The sequence below is a fragment of the Falco naumanni genome, chromosome 3, assembly GCF_017639655.2.
Source record: "Falco naumanni isolate bFalNau1 chromosome 3, bFalNau1.pat, whole genome shotgun sequence".
Lineage (NCBI taxonomy): Eukaryota > Metazoa > Chordata > Aves > Falconiformes > Falconidae > Falco > Falco naumanni.
The window spans coordinates 121157109-121175535 of record NC_054056.1 but is presented as its reverse complement, the minus strand read 5'-3'; the positions used below and the strand labels follow the sequence as shown (position 1 = coordinate 121175535).

The 18427-nt window shown below is 44.2% G+C and overlaps 1 protein-coding gene across 1 annotated transcript in view; it reads left to right on the top strand.

The window, feature by feature from the left end:
• Positions 1-18427, top strand: part of TG (thyroglobulin) — a 164662-nt gene that overhangs the window by 5409 nt on the left and 140826 nt on the right. Inside the window, exons 2-11 of the mRNA XM_040586695.1 lie at positions 685-793; positions 1687-1784; positions 2234-2437; positions 2794-2953; positions 7215-7321; positions 8470-8613; positions 10405-10590; positions 13683-14747; positions 16383-16970; positions 18027-18269. Coding sequence (XP_040442629.1) covers positions 685-793; positions 1687-1784; positions 2234-2437; positions 2794-2953; positions 7215-7321; positions 8470-8613; positions 10405-10590; positions 13683-14747; positions 16383-16970; positions 18027-18269 — 2904 coding nt within the window. The remainder of the gene's footprint in view (positions 1-684; positions 794-1686; positions 1785-2233; positions 2438-2793; positions 2954-7214; positions 7322-8469; positions 8614-10404; positions 10591-13682; positions 14748-16382; positions 16971-18026; positions 18270-18427) is intronic.

Sequence of the window (18427 nt, the reverse complement as noted above, 5' to 3'; positions counted from 1 at the left end):
AAAGTGTCCAATCAACTAATCTGTTCTGTAAAAAAACCCCACACCCTACTGAATTTCATCATTCTCCTCAAACAGCATCTAAATGTGGTTTTGAAGTTGACTTGAGGGCTTCAGTAGTTGATCACTTGCCCTGTAAAATTTGAGACGTACTTCTAAAATGAATTAGTCTGATGATAACTGCTAGACATTGATTCTTTTCAGGTCTTTCATGAGGTTAAGAAGAAATACCTTTCCTTTTGGTGGAATAGTGAGTGACTTAGCTTCAATAAAGAATAAATACTCAGAAACAATAACAGTGATGTATGTAGTTATGGCAAAGGGCTGTTTTGCGGTGATAGGCACAACTAACTCTGAGTAATTAAAGTATTCCAGGTACCAGAAAATGATAGCTAGAGCTGAAGTGGTTAACAGAGCTGAGACTACTTAAATACAGGCCTGGGAAAAGGGTTCATGAGCATCTCCGTCATGTGTGTATCCTGCAGCAGACAACAAACCAGCAAGATTTTTCAGTACCTCCCTGTGCTGTCCCATGCAGAAATGTACAAAATGAGCAATGGGGAGACAAGCAAGGAGGGCCCATGAACCTGGGGCTGCCACCACACAGGGCTGGTACTAACAGGGTTTTGATAAGAACAGGCTTGTGGGGAAACCACCCTTAGGCGTTTGCTTTCTTGCTGCTTTCAGAATACCAGACAGATTCCCAACCATTGCGTCCATGCGAACTTCAGAGGGAAAAGGCTTTTTCAAGAGGAGATACCTATGTTCCTCAGTGCTCAGAAGATGGCCAGTTCAGGTAATTCGTCCCTGCTATTATTTGGCTGTTCTATACAACGTGACCTTTCATTACTAATGAAAGCTTTAGCCTCTGTTTTGAAGAGCCGCTGTGTCAGTGGACTGGAGGGTGAGGGGTGCAGGAGACTTGAAATGACTTTATTGAGCCATGGTGCAGATCCAGCCTCTCCTGAATGAGTCCGCTGTTGCTGGAAATAATCCCTGGGTTAAGAGGTCAATCTAAGATTAATAGGCAAATCCTAGCGGCATTATTTGTATGTTAAATACTTGGTGCAGGTTATTGTGAATTGTTATCTTCCTACTCATGCTCATGGGTGCATGGTCTGTGATTAGTGTGCTAGATGGCACAGCTGAGCCAAGTTGACTTGGCGAAGTTATCCACCCTGCTATAAGTGGCACAGTTGGACAGTTAGATTTCCTTCTAAAGGTCTTAAAGGAAATAAAAAGCACATGGAGAACAGTGATTTAGAGAGCAGCATGTTGCTTGAAGATGGAAGAAGTTAATGAGTTAATGCTGAGGGGAAGTACAGATTGTCATGTTATCTGCTATTTTCTTACTGTCATTACCTAGGGTGGAGACCTTGACCATTCTAGATTTAACTTAGAAAATGTCTCAAAATGTGTGGTGAATCTCAAATACTTAGAATTAGGATTCTGTCCAACCTACTTGCTTCTTGAATGACTTAAAGTCACTTATCTGCAATTCCTGAAGACTTCTGAGAATTGCTAGAATTAAGAGCTCCCATCAGGTAGTCTCACCAGAAACACAGCCCTTTATGATTCCATTATTTAAAGTACTTGAACTTGTTTGGCTTGCTTTATGTTTTTGTCTATGTCCTGTACTGACTGAGAACACTGTCACTGAGAAAATAAAATACTTGTGATCTCCTTCAGGACGGTTCAGTGCAGTAGGAACGGTCTTTCCTGTTGGTGTGTGGATGTCAATGGCATTGAGGTACCTGGCAGCAAACAGAATGGATATCCCATGTCTTGTAAGTTACAAGTTTCTGGTTCTGTTCAGATTGGGTAAAGAACCATTTAAATGTGCTTATGAACTGCTGAAATCAAATCAAGTCTTAGATGGACTCTAGTTTATTGTAATTTGCTGAGTCTTTCTGGTGGAAGTTCTGCAGTTTCTTCAGGGCTGGTCACAGACATGTGATACACCTGGATGGGCTGTGTTTACGAAGGTCACCGTAATGTAAATCATGAAAGAAAGATCAACTTAGTGTATTGTCTTTTGAGTTGGAGGACTTCAACCCCATTTGTGGTGGATTTCTCTATACCAATTTTCACAGCCTCAAGTCCATCAATGTCCTCATGCCACCTGGGTGGCAGAATCAGAATTTGCAGCTCTGAGAAAACTCAGATGTTGCCTTAATAAATGATTCAATGCCCAACAATTACCTTTGTCTAACGGTACCCCTTTCTGCTATTACAGGCTTATCCTTTTGCCAGCTGCAAAAACAGAGGGTCTTGCTGAGTCGATACATCAACAGCAGCAGCATCTCCTACATCCCTCAGTGCCTGGATTCAGGGGCTTTTGATGTGGTGCAGTGTGACACAAAGCTGGGCCAGTGCTGGTGCGTGGATCCAGAAGGAATGGAGATTTATGGTACCAGGCAGAGAGGAAAGCCAACGCGGTGTAAGTAATATTTAACAAAACCGTGGGGTTTGTAAGTTTGAAAGGTTTGGTGTGAATAATTTAAATGTGGTGGCAGATCAGGAGCCTGGACACTGCAGCCTACACTTATCCTATAGAAGTATAGGTGCTTAACTGGTACATTCAAGTCCTTGTTTCATAGACTCATAGAATATCTGAAGTTTAAAGGGACCCATAAGGATCACAGGGTCCAAGTCCCTGCTCCTCATAAAGACAAGAGGCACCTAGGTGCCTACGTTCAGTGTAATGAATCTAACCCCTCTTCAGACCATGGGGTGGCTATTCAGCTGTTTGTGGGATGTTAAAACACAATAAACATTACCTTTGTTTCCCATTAGGTCCGGGGAACTGTGAGATCCGAGACCGTCGCATTCTGCACGGGTTTGGGGAGAAGAGCCCGCCACAGTGCTCAGCAGATGGAGAGTTTATGCCTGTCCAGTGCAAGTTTGTCAACACAACAGACATGATGTTTTTTGATCTTCTTCATAGTTATAACAGGTAAGTGCACAGGCTTCTGAAACAGAAAAACAATCCTTCATACCTCAAGTCACTGTCTTTTTCTTCTTTTCCCCACACAAAGCCCTTCTTCTCTAACTGCACATGATGCTTTTTTTCTATTAATGAATGGACCAAGTGGAAAAAAAAAATAAAAGCCTTTTTTTCTGAATTCTTCTTTTTAGAGAAAACTGATGTTCTCTCTCTGCAGTCTAACTAGTGTGTCCTCACATAGCAGTGGATACCACGTTACAATCTGTACTTGGAAAAGTAGCCAGGGCTACTTTTCAGACAGAAACACAACAGAAAATGAGACAAATGCACAAGGAACAGAGGAATTCAAATGTATATATGAGGTAGCAAAGATGGCTCCATATGGGAGATGAAAGCAGATGGACGGACAGACAAGTGGCAACATGCAAAGAGCAAGTTCCACATGATGTTGGGAAACTCTCATCCATTTAGGCAGTGCCAGGGTTGCTCACACAGGTGAAACAGCAAGTGATGAACGGGCATGCTGACAGACGACTGGCTTTGGGTGGTTGGAGATGGCTGGGGAAGACTTAAAAATGCTGGATCAAATCCTTATCCATGGGAGCAAAAAGCCGCTGTTCTGTGGAGGAGTTGGGGATTAATGCTCAGGTGGAGAAACAAGGGGTGGGCAAGGGGAGTTTGTTTTGACGCAGATGTTCAGACTCTCCAGAGAAACCTTTTGGTCTCTTGTTAAGTGCTGTTATCGTGGTATCTTGGTCAACACACTTCTCTGGTGGAGGGCAGTGGAGTAGATGTAATGTTCCATTCTGACTTGGCTCTGTAGTAGCAAAGGCATTTTATTGTAAATGTCAGTTTTGCTGTTTTTTTTCTTTTTTCTTTTAAGCAAAACTGAAAGGCAGGCCCAAATGCACAGTGCAAATTTGTCAGAGCTTTGGCAGAGGTTATTTTGGAAAAAGCAAAATAATCTGGCTTTTTTTTGTTGGCCTGTGGAGTGTGGTAATTCTGAAAGAGCAACTACAGAGGTGAAAGCAATGCTTTGATTTGATGTGTGTGTGGTTTTTTTTTTTCTCTCATTGGGAGATTTGTTTGCAAAGAACTGTGAGATTGGGCTTTTCTTGTGTCCATGTCATGTAATTAATCACAACAGGATCATTTCATTCCCAGCTGTCTACCTTTCCAATTATGGCATTGACTTAACCTATTACCATCATACCTGAGTATCTCAGGTCATTAACATATATATTTTCACACTGTTCCTGCCTGAAATGTCGTTATCCTGCCCCATAAACAGGGTTCCAGAATACAGAGTTGAAGGGATGAGTTCCAGAGCAAAGGACTATGGCAGAACAGGGATTTAAACCCAGAATTTATGTTCTTGTAGAACCAGTGGACCAGCTTTCTTTGGTTTCACAGATTGATTTATGAAATCTGGATATGTCACACTAACTGCATTCACAAATTGTTTCCCTACACACTCTTAAATATTTCAGAATAAATCAGTATGTTAAAAAAAGAAATGGAGAAATTCAGAAGCTTAGAGCTAAGACCTTCCCAAGGGGAAGAAGTTTTGGAAAGAAAGATAAGCCCAGATTTCCTACCTCACTCTGGCAACTTGGTTGCTGTTACTTCTTTTGTACAAACTGTGCCCTAGTCCTGCTTGGATGGGTAGCTGTGTAGAAAGTCCTGTAGAAGACTGATGGGAATGATGAGAAAAGGAAAAGTCAAGCCTCGAGGATCTTTTCCTTTTCTTGCTACAATTTTCATCAGACCGAAAACCTTGTGTCAGTGCCTGTCTCAGCTCACTGGAGGTTCTGCCCTATTATCTATGATTTCATTGGTAATGGGGAAAAAAAATATCTGTTTTTTCCCCTCTGTTTCTTAATAGTCAATGAGAAAGGCAGCTATAACTTGAGCTGCATGTATGAAACACAGAAGGGGTTACTTGCAAACCTGCTTTTGAAAATCAGTTATGAGTTGTCTTTGCTGGAAGCTATAGCAGTTTGAAGAAAATGTCAACAACCTCACATTTATTTACTTACCCATGTTTTTGAGTGTGAGCATTCTTGTTGAAACAGATGGATACACTATACATTTATCCACAATTTAAATGTAGTCACCTTTGCTTTAAGCCATTGTTTTAGATTGGGTCTGGTAAACGAGGTACTTTGTGTTATTGCTACTCGTCTTGAGGGCTGTAATTAAAAAGAGGCTGAGAAATAATAAAAAAAGTGATAGGAAGTGAGTTTTCCAAGTAAGGTGAGAAAAGTTCTGTCCTCTTGTTTCTGTGGGCCTAATTTATATCTGTTTCTACTTTATTTAGCTGTACACTCAACGTGGAGCAAAAATAACCAGCATGAAAGGATATGACTACACATCTGCCACATGTAAAAGTATAATTACGTATGTGACTTTTCAGCGTTGAGGGTGAAAGCAAGCAGCATGCAGAATATTTTCATTGCGTCCTGTTTCACTCAGCTAGGTGTTGAGATGCTGAGGTGATGAGTTCCAAGGCCATGAGCAGTGCAGAGGTCTGCCTTTGAATGCATTGCTCTCCTAAGAAAAGGTCATATTCCTGATTGGGCAGTGGTTACTGCGTGATAATTCAGGGGAGCAGAAGGCTCTTGAGGTATCCCAAGCTCTCTATGTTTGTAAATTGAAGACCATAGACAGATGGCATTTAGGTGTTTATATCTTAAATTCCATTGGTTTAATGCTGGCAGAAGTCCCTTTGTGCCCTGAAGTATGACATTTTGATTGTTTTTAGCATGCCCGTGTCAGCAGTGGAGTAGGATTTTATGATCCTAAGTGAAGGGAGTCCATAGGCTTTTAATTTGAAGACGTGGAAGAGTGCCAGAGGGAAGCAGCTCTATGCAGGGATGTGCAAGCTGTGAGGCAGGAGAACTGCTGGGTAACACTGGGACAACCACTGGGTTGCCAGCCCCTTCCTCTGCCCAGGGGTTGCTGTTGCTTCATGCATTGCTCAGCTTGCACTTCGACGGGCTGAGGAAGCAGTAACATCTTCAGCTCTCCTGGCAAGAGGTGACAGAGCACTCGGCCAGTCACCTGAAGGTAGCAAAGGCCCCTTGCTCCACTCCTCTGACCTGAGCACTGACTCTGAGCCTGACAAGTGTTTTGCTCTTTCTCAGGGCCCCCGCAGACTGCGGATGCTGGAGCAGCCCTGGGGCTGCGGGGCGATGGCATCGGTATCGAGGCTGCTCATAGTCCCAGTGCCACAGGGTCGCTGTCAGCTGCGCTGGCACGTTAACCTCTTTCCCAGTGGATCAGGGCCTAATCCACCATTACTCCTACTGCTGAGTCTCCTTCCTTGGTAAAACCCTGATTTGTGTCATTGTCCGAATGTCTTGAGCAGAAAATTCCCCTTCCCCTTTGCTAGATATCCCAAATAAGCCACATGCAGCTGGGACACCAGTCCTTCATCGTATTTCAGGGAAAGGTACGCGCCTGTAAAATAATAGGATTGTTTTGGAACTTGGCACTTTGAATCTAGAAGAACTTAACTTCTGTTTGCTTGGAGAACCCCCAGAGTGTCTGTCACTTAAGATCACATTTATTGTGTTTTTTTCTAACTGGCCCTATGAAGTTTCCTTCCTAAATCATTGCTTTGCTGGAATCTGGCTGTTCTCATTCCTAGAATATTATACTGGAAACTAAGATCTCATTGATCTCCAGAAGAGTCAGTCTTACTCGTCATATGTTAAAAACTCCCTTCTCCTTAACCTGTTGAGCCATGCTCTGAAAATGAAGAAGATTAGTGAGGTTTTTATCAGCTTTTGTGCTTAATTCTATGCAGAAAGTGTACGTAGCATGTAGGGAACAGGAAGCAACCTGTTTGTTTAGGCACTTTGCCATCTTGTGTAGATCTGTAGGAGCTAATGAAAGGGTGTTGTAATAATATTAAACCAACATTGGTCTGTTTTATATTCTTTGACAGGCTTTCGAAGATGAGAATAGAATAGAAAATGGGTGTTAGATACAGAAGCTGGGTACCTCCTTAGGAAGAGTCAGAAATCTGTCTGAAGATTGTCCTGTGTTTGTTTAAAAAACGACATTTAGGAGACTTGTTAGCCTGCTGCAACACTGATCTGGGTCACATCAGAGCCTGGTTGCCACAGGGGGACCAAAGGGTTTTGTCATGGCTTTGCGCTCTGCAGACAGCCCTACTGTACCTGTCTGGGAGGGAAGCACAGATGATGCTTTGCCGTTGTCAGTGGCCTCCCAAGTATTCACAGGAGGCTGCTTTTCCTTCCAGGCTCCCAGGGGCTTTCCGAACACTCAGCTCCTTGCGGGAGGCATTCCCAGAGGTCTCTGGGTACTGCTACTGCGTGGACAGTCTGGGGAGAGAGTTAGCAGACACTGGTAAGTACCCTCCAGCATCTGATCCTGTAATTTGAGTGGCTTTGAATTCCTGAGGGAAAGGACAAATAAAAAGTATCCGCCTTCAGGCTCATTTGGAACTTCATTTCATTCTTACAAGGGGTAAGACCACTGGGACCAGTGTAGTGCTCATGGGAAAGGCTGGAGCTTAATTACTGAATTCCCACCCTTAGGAGCAGCACTTTAGTCAGTAGCCAGTGGAGTTGCTGCCTGGGAGCTGATTCTGTCCTCTTTGAGGATGGTGGTACAGGATTTCTGAGTGTCCAGCCTCTGCCCGCACTAGAAAGCTGTGTCACGTTCAATAAGTCCAATTAGCAAATGCAGGGGAGTATAAAGGGCCTGGAGACCAAACTATTTTCTTCTTGCTCAGGTAGAATCATGAAACGGGTTGGGCTGGAAGGGACCTTTAAAGATCCTCTAGTCCAGCCCCCCTGCTATGAGCAGAAGCATCAGATGGTCCTTCCTTTTCTCTCAGAGTCAGGATAACTTGTAGGCATGTTAATAGGTGATGGGACACTTTAGGATAGAGAATGTTTTTTCCAACAAGGCGGAGTGAGGACAGCTTCCAGCTCCTCTTCATTAGATACTCTGTTTTAAAAAGTAAAAAAAAAAAAAAAAAAAAAAAAAAAAAAAAAAAGGGTGGGTGGGGAGCGGAATGCAAAGCATGCTAGCTTAAACTTTAGATGGTAGATGAGAACTTCAACATTTAATTCTCACAAGGCTGAGAAATTCTCAAAAAAAATTGTGCACTCAGGGAAACCACTGCATTGGATGTCTTTCTGTTACACAGCTGAAACAATTGGGAAATTTTTTTGGCACCGTCAGTTTCCAAAATTGCATCAATTGCTGTACTGCAGACTCAACCTAACAAAACCACAGCACAGTGCCAGTTATGGCATGTGGCTTCTGCTTGCTTTGGTAGGTGTCAAGGCATAAAGCCAGCGACTGGGCACTCAGCAGTGGGATTTGTGGTGTGGTACATCAGGGTGACGTGGTGTAAGTTCACGTTTGGCCTGTTTAGAGGGCTGGTTTTCTTCTTCCTGACAGGCTTCCAGTTATGCTACTCTGGTGTAAAGTAGGTGACTTCTGTCTTAAAACCGGGCTCTGTGCTAAAAGTCTGTCTTTCCCAGGCTTGGAACTGCTGCTCGATGAAGTTTACGACACAGTTTTCTCTGCGCCGGAGCCTGCCCGCACATTTGCAGAAACCAATATATATCGGATCCTGCAGAGGCGGTTTCTAGGGGTTCAGCTCGCTACCTCTGGCAAGTTCAGGTGTAAGTAGCACCCAGGTGGTGCCTAGTAAATAAGGTGACAATTTTGGAGCTTGTATGTTACAGCTGCTTTTGTGGGAGTTGTTCTAGGGGTCTGTTGCACTAAAAGCATAAAATACCACTTTCAGTGCAGGAATCAAGGTCCCTGAATTGCAGCTGGCTTTTAACCTCTGGATTGTACATTTTTACCAGGGGATGGTACCTGTCCTCGGATCAATGCTTTCCCACGCACTTGAAGAACACATTAGTTGAAATCCCATGAACTCTCTGTATCTTTTGCCTTGAGATTCTGGAGATGGATCTGATGATTTATTAGATTAAAAGCCTGAGAAAATGCTCCCTAATTTATGTTGGTACACTGAGAAACAGGAAAGAGATTACGTTGACCACAACACACTTGATTCCCAGAAGACAACACAAAAATTTGCAGTGCCTTAGCCAGCAAAGTTGAACTTCTGGTTCTGCCCTTGGCTGCGTTCCCTCCCTGGTCAGGGCAGGCAAATAGGAAGAGAGTTTCTCTGCCTACGAGCAGTGAACTCTGTGGGACAGGAGGGTCAGGTACTTTCTTCTCTCTCCTACATCACAGCCCAAGATAATTGTCTTGGCTGGGGAGCATTTGAACCCCCTGGTGTGAAACTTCCATCTTCCCATCCAAATTCCTCTGACATTGCTGTCTGACCCTCATTAGGGAGTTGCATCACCAGAGTTATTAAGCAAATACTGATGTAAGTATTCTGGCCACATAACCACACGGGTTTTCTGGTTTTGGAACAAGCTGATTGTTCTGGGAAGTCTGAAAAGCACCTTCCTCCTTCTGCTGCACAGTGTTGTTGAGTAAGCTCTGACTGTAGCGAGGGATGCAGCGGCTGTCAGCAAAAATGCAGCTGTAACAGCCACAAGATGGAGATGTGACCACATTCGTCAGCCACCGAGGGGGACTGCTTTGGTGGCTTACCCAGGTCTCACACCACCACCTGAAGCCACACACCTTGCGAGAGTTGTCAGACTTCCTTGATGAACAGGTTGCTCTGATGTGATGCTCTCGCTGCCTCAACCTGGTAGCTGAGCGTGGCTGGAAAGCTCTTGAAGGTGGGAAATGTTGAGAAATGTTTAGGCTGTAGGGTTGCAGGTTTATATAAACAAGCAAAATTTCTGTTGGCATCTGGTATTGGAGAGATCATAGCTCAGAAAATTTGCTTTATGGAGTTTTGGCTTCTCTGCCATTAAGGCCAGTTTGACAGCAGTAGGGCCTTCATATCCCTGTGAAGGGAAATAAGTCGGGTGGTCCCAGGCAAAATCTCCACAGACAGGTGCAGATCCTTTTGCAGGAGCAATGCCTCATTTCTTCAGCAACATTGATGATTGCCTTCATCTCAGTCTCCCAAGCTGCACTTTAACTCTGGTGACCAGCTTTGCATTTACATTAAGGGCCAGAGCTCACCTTGCCCCCAGCACGGAGCTGCTGCTACTCTGCCTACCTGTGACTATGACTGAAAAGCGTGTTGAGGGTTTACTTTCTGTGCGGTTTTTAGATATGAATGCCAACAGTGCAAAATCCTGGAGACGGTTCTCCAGGGGAAAAGAAGATTGGCAATTCACATTTTGGGCTGGTACTTGAAGTGTTACTGAAAATGGTCAGGAAGTGAAACTTTTTTTTTCTCCTTTTTTTTTTTTCTCCTTTTTTTTTTTCTCCTTTTTTTTTTTTTTCTCCCAAATAGGCGAACAGTGGGATCAAGCAGAGGTGGCTCTGTAGCTTTAAGCTTTCCCCCCTAATGCATACTGGTTTTCTTCCAGGCCCCTCGAGGTGTGAGACCGAGCGGTATGCAGCCCTGCGTTACCAGCACACCTATGTGCCGTCTTGTGATGCTGACGGGGGCTACACGCCAGTGCAGTGTCAGCAGGGAGGACAGTGCTGGTGTGCGGAATCCAAAGGGCAAGAGGTCCAGGGCACAAAGAGACGAGGACAACCCCCGGCCTGTGGTATGTGTGAGGTTTGGAAAAGGAAAAGCAAGCACATCTCTTAGTGTCTTTAGAATGAAACTCAAAGGACCAGTTCAGTTCTCAGCTCTGACAGATTCTGGTGTTCAAAACCGAAGATCCAGAAACCTCCCTGGGGTTAAAAGCCATATTGTAATAAATTATTAAATATCATTTCCTTTTAGTTTCCTTTATGACCTTTTTTTAGCCTTTTAGTTTTGCATAGAGCAAGGCTTTTCTTTGCAGCTGTGATATCTGTCTCTTGACTCCAGGAGCCAGGGGCATGAAGTCAGAATATCTGGGATAAAGTAAGGAAGGCAGCGATGGTGGTTTTGGGTTTTACCTCCTTCCTTTGGTGATGCTATGGAATTTCTAAGGCACTTCTCATCCCGGACGTATTTTTCCCCATCTCTGTCACTGCCTATTTGGCCATGAAAATTGACAAATCCAGTAAAAAATACCTGAAACAATTCAGAAAAGGTGTATGGGTTTGGGCTTGGAGAGACTTCATGAAGAACACACCATCAGATCAGTGCCCCCAGCAGACATGTCCAAGGGACAGAGGGGAGGATGGAAGTTAAAAACCTTCCCTCTGGAGCGTGCGGATTGCGCTGGAGGCTGGGACACAGCTCAACGCGGGGCGCCTCGGGGAGGGTGATGGCTCTGTTTGCAGGCACAGTCTCACCACGCAGGTAAAGGAGGAGGAACCCGCTCTGGGTGTCATGGCTCCAAGTCGCTCAGAGTGCTCTGGGCACGGACAGGCTTACCGTGAAATGACAATGTTAGCATGCCTCCGAGGCTGATCACCAAGGATATTGCAAGGAAACCTCTGAGAGGCCTCGCCATATGTTGGGGCTGGTTGTTTTCTCTTTGAATGTGCTTTTCTGAGCCCTCCTGATTTTTTTTTTTTTTTTTTTTTTTTTGGGGGGGGGTGGGGGTGGCGATGACTGGAGGCTGCTTACAGCTTCTATTGGCAGACTCAGGAAATTTAAGCAGGGAAAAATTTCTGCAGAGGTTTTGCAGACTGACTCCTGAAAAGATATTTCATGAGGGTGTAGCTGCAGTCTGCGTTCAGACAGCTATATGCCATGTGCACGTCTCCAGTTCTGCTCTGTTGTTTTGTTTTGTTTTTTTTTTCTTTTTAATATCTTTCACACTCCACCGCATGAACACTGGAGGAGGCAGGGATGTAGGTGTGGGTAGCACGCTGGGTACTCATGTGACCTGGTGCACCAGGCAATCCTGATAGGGACATGCTGCTTTTCTGACCTCTAGCAGTAAAGCCACCCCAGCAGTGCTTTTCTGTTTATTCCTTCTCACTCCTGATTTGATTCAGCAGTGGGTAGGAGGGGGGAGCGTTTAAAGACCATGATCCTACGTTTGTTTGATATTAGCCTACTTGTGGGCTTGTGGCTTACCCTAACTTATTGGTCCCCAGAGGAATGTTCTCCATCCCTCTTACCAAAAGCCAACACTGAAAACAGAAGGGGCCCATCTACAGAAAATGCCTTTACAAAGGAACCATGTGAGGGACCCTGAGCCCCTGCCAGGAGCTGCGGAGCAGGACAAGGGTGGAAAAGGTGGAGTGATAAAGGTGCTGATCACAGAGCCTCCCTCAGATTTCTTGCTGATCTATTTTAGCAGCTTTGAAGATTTCCAGCTTTCATCATTACTGTTAAAAGTATTTATGACTGCTTTATCATATTGCCTGGATGTATGATAAATGGGGATGGGGTGGGAAGCCCAAGGGAGGCCATGCTGAAGCAGACCAAAGCTGTTTGTCCACCACCCTGTTCCCTACCAGGGACAGCAGTGGTGTTTAGAGAGAAAGTGTGAGAAACGTGGGAAATGTATATAGCTTCCATACATCCTACAGGTGGGAGAGATCCCAGACTGGCAGTTGAACCCACATCATTGTGTTCAGCCCTCCCCTATAGAGTCATCTTGCAGGGATTTGTCTAATTGCCCTTTAACCTTTTATCCTTTCTAGCATTCTCTGGCAATACGTTTCATGATAATGATTATGTGCTCTACTTCTGGACAATTCTAATTCCTGTACTGTGAGAAACAGTGAATAGTAATTGTCTATTGTGAGTGATGTGGAGAATCCTGTTTTTCAAAAATGTTTATTGTATTTTTTTTGTCCAAGCCTCAATAGTCTTTCCTACCAGAAAAGCTGTTTTGTCCTCAAAATGGTTTTGCATCCCTTCTCTATGATTCTGCTACTTTTCAAGGAAAAGTAACCACATGGTATATGATGGAAACTGCTGCGTGTGTTCCAGAGATCCAGTCAATGTCATAACCATACTGTCTGTTTGGTTCTCAGTGTTTTTATATCTACTGAGTCTTTCCTTTTTTGATGTCTTTTGAGCCTTAAGCTAACACTTTCAGAGATCCTTCTTCGGTGATATGTTGCATCCTAACTTGGAGCCATTGCTTTCTCTGTATGAATGTACAGGTGGGGCTGGAGGCAGATACACATATGACATAACTTGGCCCAGGATATGGGTACCCAGGAACCCAGAAGCACAGCTGGTACCCTGACATTTGACTGCTTTTGTTGAAATTTCATAATTTCTTTTCCTTTACAGCTCATTTGTGAATGCCATCTAGTCCTTAGTACTCTATTACTGGTAATTTTAACAAGCCCAAGGAGGCTGCGGAATCACCATCTCTGGAGGTGTTTAAAGAACACATACATGCGGTGCTTAGGGACATGGTTTAGTGATGGACTTGGCAGTCCTGGATAGGCAGTTGGACTAGATGATCTTTAAGTTCTTTTCTAACCTGAGTGATTCTGTGGTTCTATGATTTACATTGGGAAACACTAGGACCAGAAAAAGGCCACAGAGCAGACAACTTAGATGTTGTGAAGGAATGAATGTTTCCTTTCACTTTGTGTCTTGACTGGAGAGTTTAAATTACAGACCGTATTCAATAACAGTTCAAATTTCCTTATCAATGTGCCTGATGCATAGTTGAACTAGAGACAAGTTAAACTACACTTTCATGTGGTTTGTGCTGAGACTGCTTGAAAGATAGCCATGAAGTTTTAAAGGTTCCAAAATTTGCTTTTTTTTTAACACTTTGTTTAGGTGAAGAACAGACGTGCATCTCTGAGAGGCGACGGGCCTTGTCGAGGGTATTTTATGGCCCTGCTGGATACTTCACTCAGCCCAATTTGTTTTCTACACCAGATATGCAGTTGGAAAAAATAGCTGGCTTCTCAAGACCCTGCCCTCCTTCCTTCAAGGAACTATTTCTGGAGTCTGGATTGTTGTCTCCAGTTGCACAAAGCCTGTATGTCAGCCAGATTCCTGGGCTAGAAGCCACCCTTACTGAAGCCATCATGGGGATGTTCCCATCAAGGGAACTGGCTCAGTCGGCACTGAAATTTACTGCCAATCCAAAGCGTTTCCAAGAAAACCTTTTTGGAGGACCGTTCTTGAAGAATTTGATCCAGTTTAACTTCACAGGGGCACTTGGCCCTAGCGGAAAATACAGCATTGGCCAATTTTTCTCACAGGAGGATGTGGCAGAGAGGGATAACAGCCAAGGGTTTCTGGAATCAGCAGAGGCATTTTCAGCAGAGGTATCAAAGGGGAGCTCCATTTTGGGTAAACCTCTTGTAGGCAGCTTTGGCCGCATAGTAACTCTACAGGACAATCAGAATATGATGAAATTCCTTTCCTCTGTTCTGGAACTACCAGAGTTCTTTGCTTTTCTTCAACAAGTGATTTCTGTCCCTGAAAGCGTTGCTGGAGATTTAGGTGAGGTGGTGAAACTAGTGCTGGGATCCAAAGAGTGTGGTGAAGAGCCAAGGAACCTGTTTGTTCCAACATGCGCCAAGGATGGGAGGTATGAGGAAGTTCAGTGTTATGGAGGAGAGTGCTGGTGTTTGGACTCTTTAGGTAAAGAAGTTCCAGGCTCGAGATCTCAAGGCAAACGTCCAAGGTGTCCCACTGATTGTGAGAAGCAAAGGAGAAACCTGCAAAACTTGAAGCAAAGCTTGCCTGCAGGATCGGATCTTTTTATTCCCTCTTGTACTGAGGATGGAGACTTTCTGCCACTGCAGTGTCACGGGGTGGATTGCTTCTGTGTTGATTTGAACGGCGAGGTTATTCCAGGAATAAGGGGGAAAGCTGGAAAGCCAATGCAGTGTAAGTCCTAGGGACTGGGAATTTAAAGATGCTTCCTTATTCTGTTGGAATGGCATCTATCCGATTATATCTGGAAATGTGTGGATAATGTATACAAACAACATTGCTCCCTAACAAGAGAGCAGGTCAGCCCTGCAGTTGCAGGGGAATAGCCAGAAATACAGTGTGAGTAACCTTGATGTCCTGAGTTTTAAAGATGGTCCCTTCTTCTTTCAGCGCACAGGCTAGGCGCACTCAGAGCAGAGGAGCCCCAAAGCTTGCCTTGTTGGTGGGCACGCCATTGGCATATGTCTTCACCCATGAGTGTAGCTAGCGTGTAGAACATCCATGATGCTCACGAGACCTGAAATATCTGTGTAACTGAATGTAACTCCTGCCGAGTGAAAAAGCCCTTTTACTTTCAGGAGCAAGTCACGTGGGCATGGTCACTGGCTCATCCTTGTCCTGAGGACTGAAGAGGTTCAGTGCCTTAAGCCGTGAACCTCTTTTAGTCTTTTAGCTCAAGAACATATCCTCAGCTTGGTAGGATGTCACAGGAATTGAAACGTAGGGGAGGGATTTGAAGGCTACTAAGTTTCTCATAAAGGCCACGCAGCCAGGTCAGAAAAACGAGTCACAAATGACTTGTCCGACATCATTTTGGGCCTGGAACTTGCTTAGGGGCTATGAACTGCCTCATCTTGCCTTCTATTAATGTAATACAAAGGGAGAAGGAATCACATAGGCTGGGAACATTTACCTTTCAAGTTTCTGTGAACTGAAAATGGCACATCAACAGGGAGTACAGACCAAGAGAAGAGCCTGCTTCTCATTTTGGAAGGAATAGCCAAGTATCTAGCAGGTGATAGTGGTACATAGTGAAAGAGTTCCTTTGAATAGCAGTTTGCAGAAGTAGTGGGGAATTTATTGCAATAAACTGAATTAGTAGGGGATTTATATTTAGCAAGCCATCTGTAGTGCAATCAAAAATAAACAGGTTCATGATTCTCTGGTGCTCAAAGGGAGATGAGCTCCTATGTCTTGCTAGGTTTATAGAGCTGCTTGGTGGCAAAATGAAATTTGGCCCTAGAGAGGGCAGAAAAGTCTTCCAAAACAAACTCACTCCGGCATTTTGAGGGATGGTATTTTTATATTCAGCTGCAATATGGGGATTCCTTCCTTCCATATTCCTCTAAATAGGAAGGGAGGACAACAGAATCTGAAAACTCTGGTTAGGTCCAAGGGGAAATAAAATCACTATTATCCTGCTGTTCTGATGATTACTTTTGCAAGGATTAGCTGAATAAGTAACTGCCAGATTACCAAGTGTATCTGAAAATACCTAGTTGGTGTGAACAGATTCAGGGAGGCATTTAGTGGTATCGAGCACGCATCCCTCTAATGCGCTCAAATATTTTAAAAAATCATATCTATACAAATCTTTCAGTGTTCACATGCCTTTGGAAATCTTACCCTGCTTCAGCATGGGAGCTTAATAGAATTAGCCCTCTTAATAACAGGCGGAAATGTTGTTGTTAGTATTGTGGTAAATGACCAAGTTTTAGTAACGGTGTTTGTAGTGCTGGGGGGTGGGAGGTATTGTGCATCTTTGGTGCATTCATAAGATTTGCTATGCATGGCTTTTCTCTCCCCCAGGCCCAAGTGCTTGCCAAGTAACGGCTGGCCAGGAGTTTCTAAAGGCTGTGAAACTCCTGTTGTCAGATCCCAGTGCTCTGCCCCAGCTCTCCAGCGTTTACCTCCCACAGTGTGATGCTGGCGGTGCCTGGAGGGAGGTGCAGTGCAGTGGCCCTCCTGAGCAAGCCTTCGAGTGGTACGAAAGGTGGATTGCAGAGAACAATGAAGGCAAAACGCTGCCTGTTGCTGATCTATTGAACATTATAACTGGATATAAAGAGGCATCTTCCAAAGGCTTTTCAGCTTTCATTAAATCTTTGTATGAGGCTGGGCACCAGAATGTCTTCCCAGCATTCACCCCATATTCCTCCTTCACTGATCTCCCACCTGAAGTGCTGAAAGGAAACTTGACCTATGCATCTGAGAACATTTTACTGGATCCATATATGTTCTGGCAGCTTCTGAATGAGCAGCTGACTTATTACCCAGGACCCTATAGTGATTTCAGCGCTCCATTAAGCCACTTTGAACTTCGTGATTGTTGGTGTGTTGATAACAAAGGAGAAGAGCTGCAAGGAACAAAGGCAGAAGTGAACCAGGTCCCAGCATGTAAGTAACAGAATTTCTGGCACATAAGTAGCAGCGTTTCTGGTCTTTGCTTTTATGCTACAAGAGGAAAGTCCTTTCAGTTGCTGTGAAGTAAGAGACAATGACTTGTCAGAAAGAGCAATACTACCGTTGTCACTGGCCACCAGAGGTGGGGTGACTAATTTTTTGTAAATAAGTGGTGTCTCAGCTTTGGGAATAAGGAGGAATAAAGTTCCATATCAGGTTTGTGTAGATTTTGTAATTTGGAATTTGGACATATAACGCTTTTGCAGAAGATATTTAGCCAGACGGCAAAGGACGTTTTGAAGTTAGAAAGAGTGTGAGGAGCTATATGAAAAATTCAGGGTTGCACTGTGCTGTAAATGACTTTCAAGAATGCCTTAAAATGAGCCAAAAGGAATTTTATTTCCTATTTCTTACTATGCGGTCAAGAGTAACACATAGCCCCTAGAAGTCACTAGGAGAAGAGCAAGGCCAGCGCTGAAGTTTGGTAAGCCCTCTGTCCAGACACCTCCACCAAAGGTGGTGGGCCCTCTTTACGGTTACTTCAGCAGATGACCTATATTATAGATGCAGTCACTAAAGCCATTCTAATCACATAGTAATTTTCCATCTGGGAGGAAGTCACAGGACAATGAATGGCAAACCTCCAGATAGGCAAGGAGTGCCCGAGATGCCAATTCTGTGGGCAAATGGGGAATAAAGGGTATGAAACAGATTAGCAGAGGGTTATTTTAGCTGTGAAGCTTTCTCTGAGCTGGTTCAGTGTGTTGAACTGCCATTTCTGAGTCAGTAGATGTATGGAGAGGACAGGTCAAGTGTCAGCTGCCCCTCTGGAGCCAGGGACATTGGGTGATTGCTGGGACTCTTGGACTCTTGCTGTTATCTAGCTAAGCACTGACGGATCTTGTTTGTTTGTTTGCTTCATTACACAATTCAAAACTGAGCAAGTACAGAAGGAAAGAGAAGATGCTAATTAAAAGACCAGCTAGTTTTGGCATGCAAATCTTTACTGGAGTTAGATGAAAGGCATTAATATACCTTCTGGTTCTACAGGTCCTGGTATATGTGAAGGTGTGAAGCAGGAAGCCCTGACATTTATGGAGGAGGCAGAGCAGCTCATACTGGCATCAAATCGTTCCCACTTTGCTTTTGGAGAGAGCTTCTTGATAGCAAAGGGAATACAGCTCACAGACAATGACCTCCTACGTTCTGCCCAGTCCTATGAGTCAGAGGTGGTGGTCTCTGAAAAGCTGTTATCGGGCGGTGACTATGCTTTCCAGCTGGCTGCACGGTCGGGTAGGTGAAAGAGAAATGACAGCTTAATTAAATGGATAGATGCCCAGAATCTGTGCAAGAGTACTCTACGTCAAATGCAACGTTGCTGAAAAACAGGTGCAACTCAGCAGGTATAATTAATCTGTGTAATTAACCTGTCAACCCAAGAGCTGATTTCA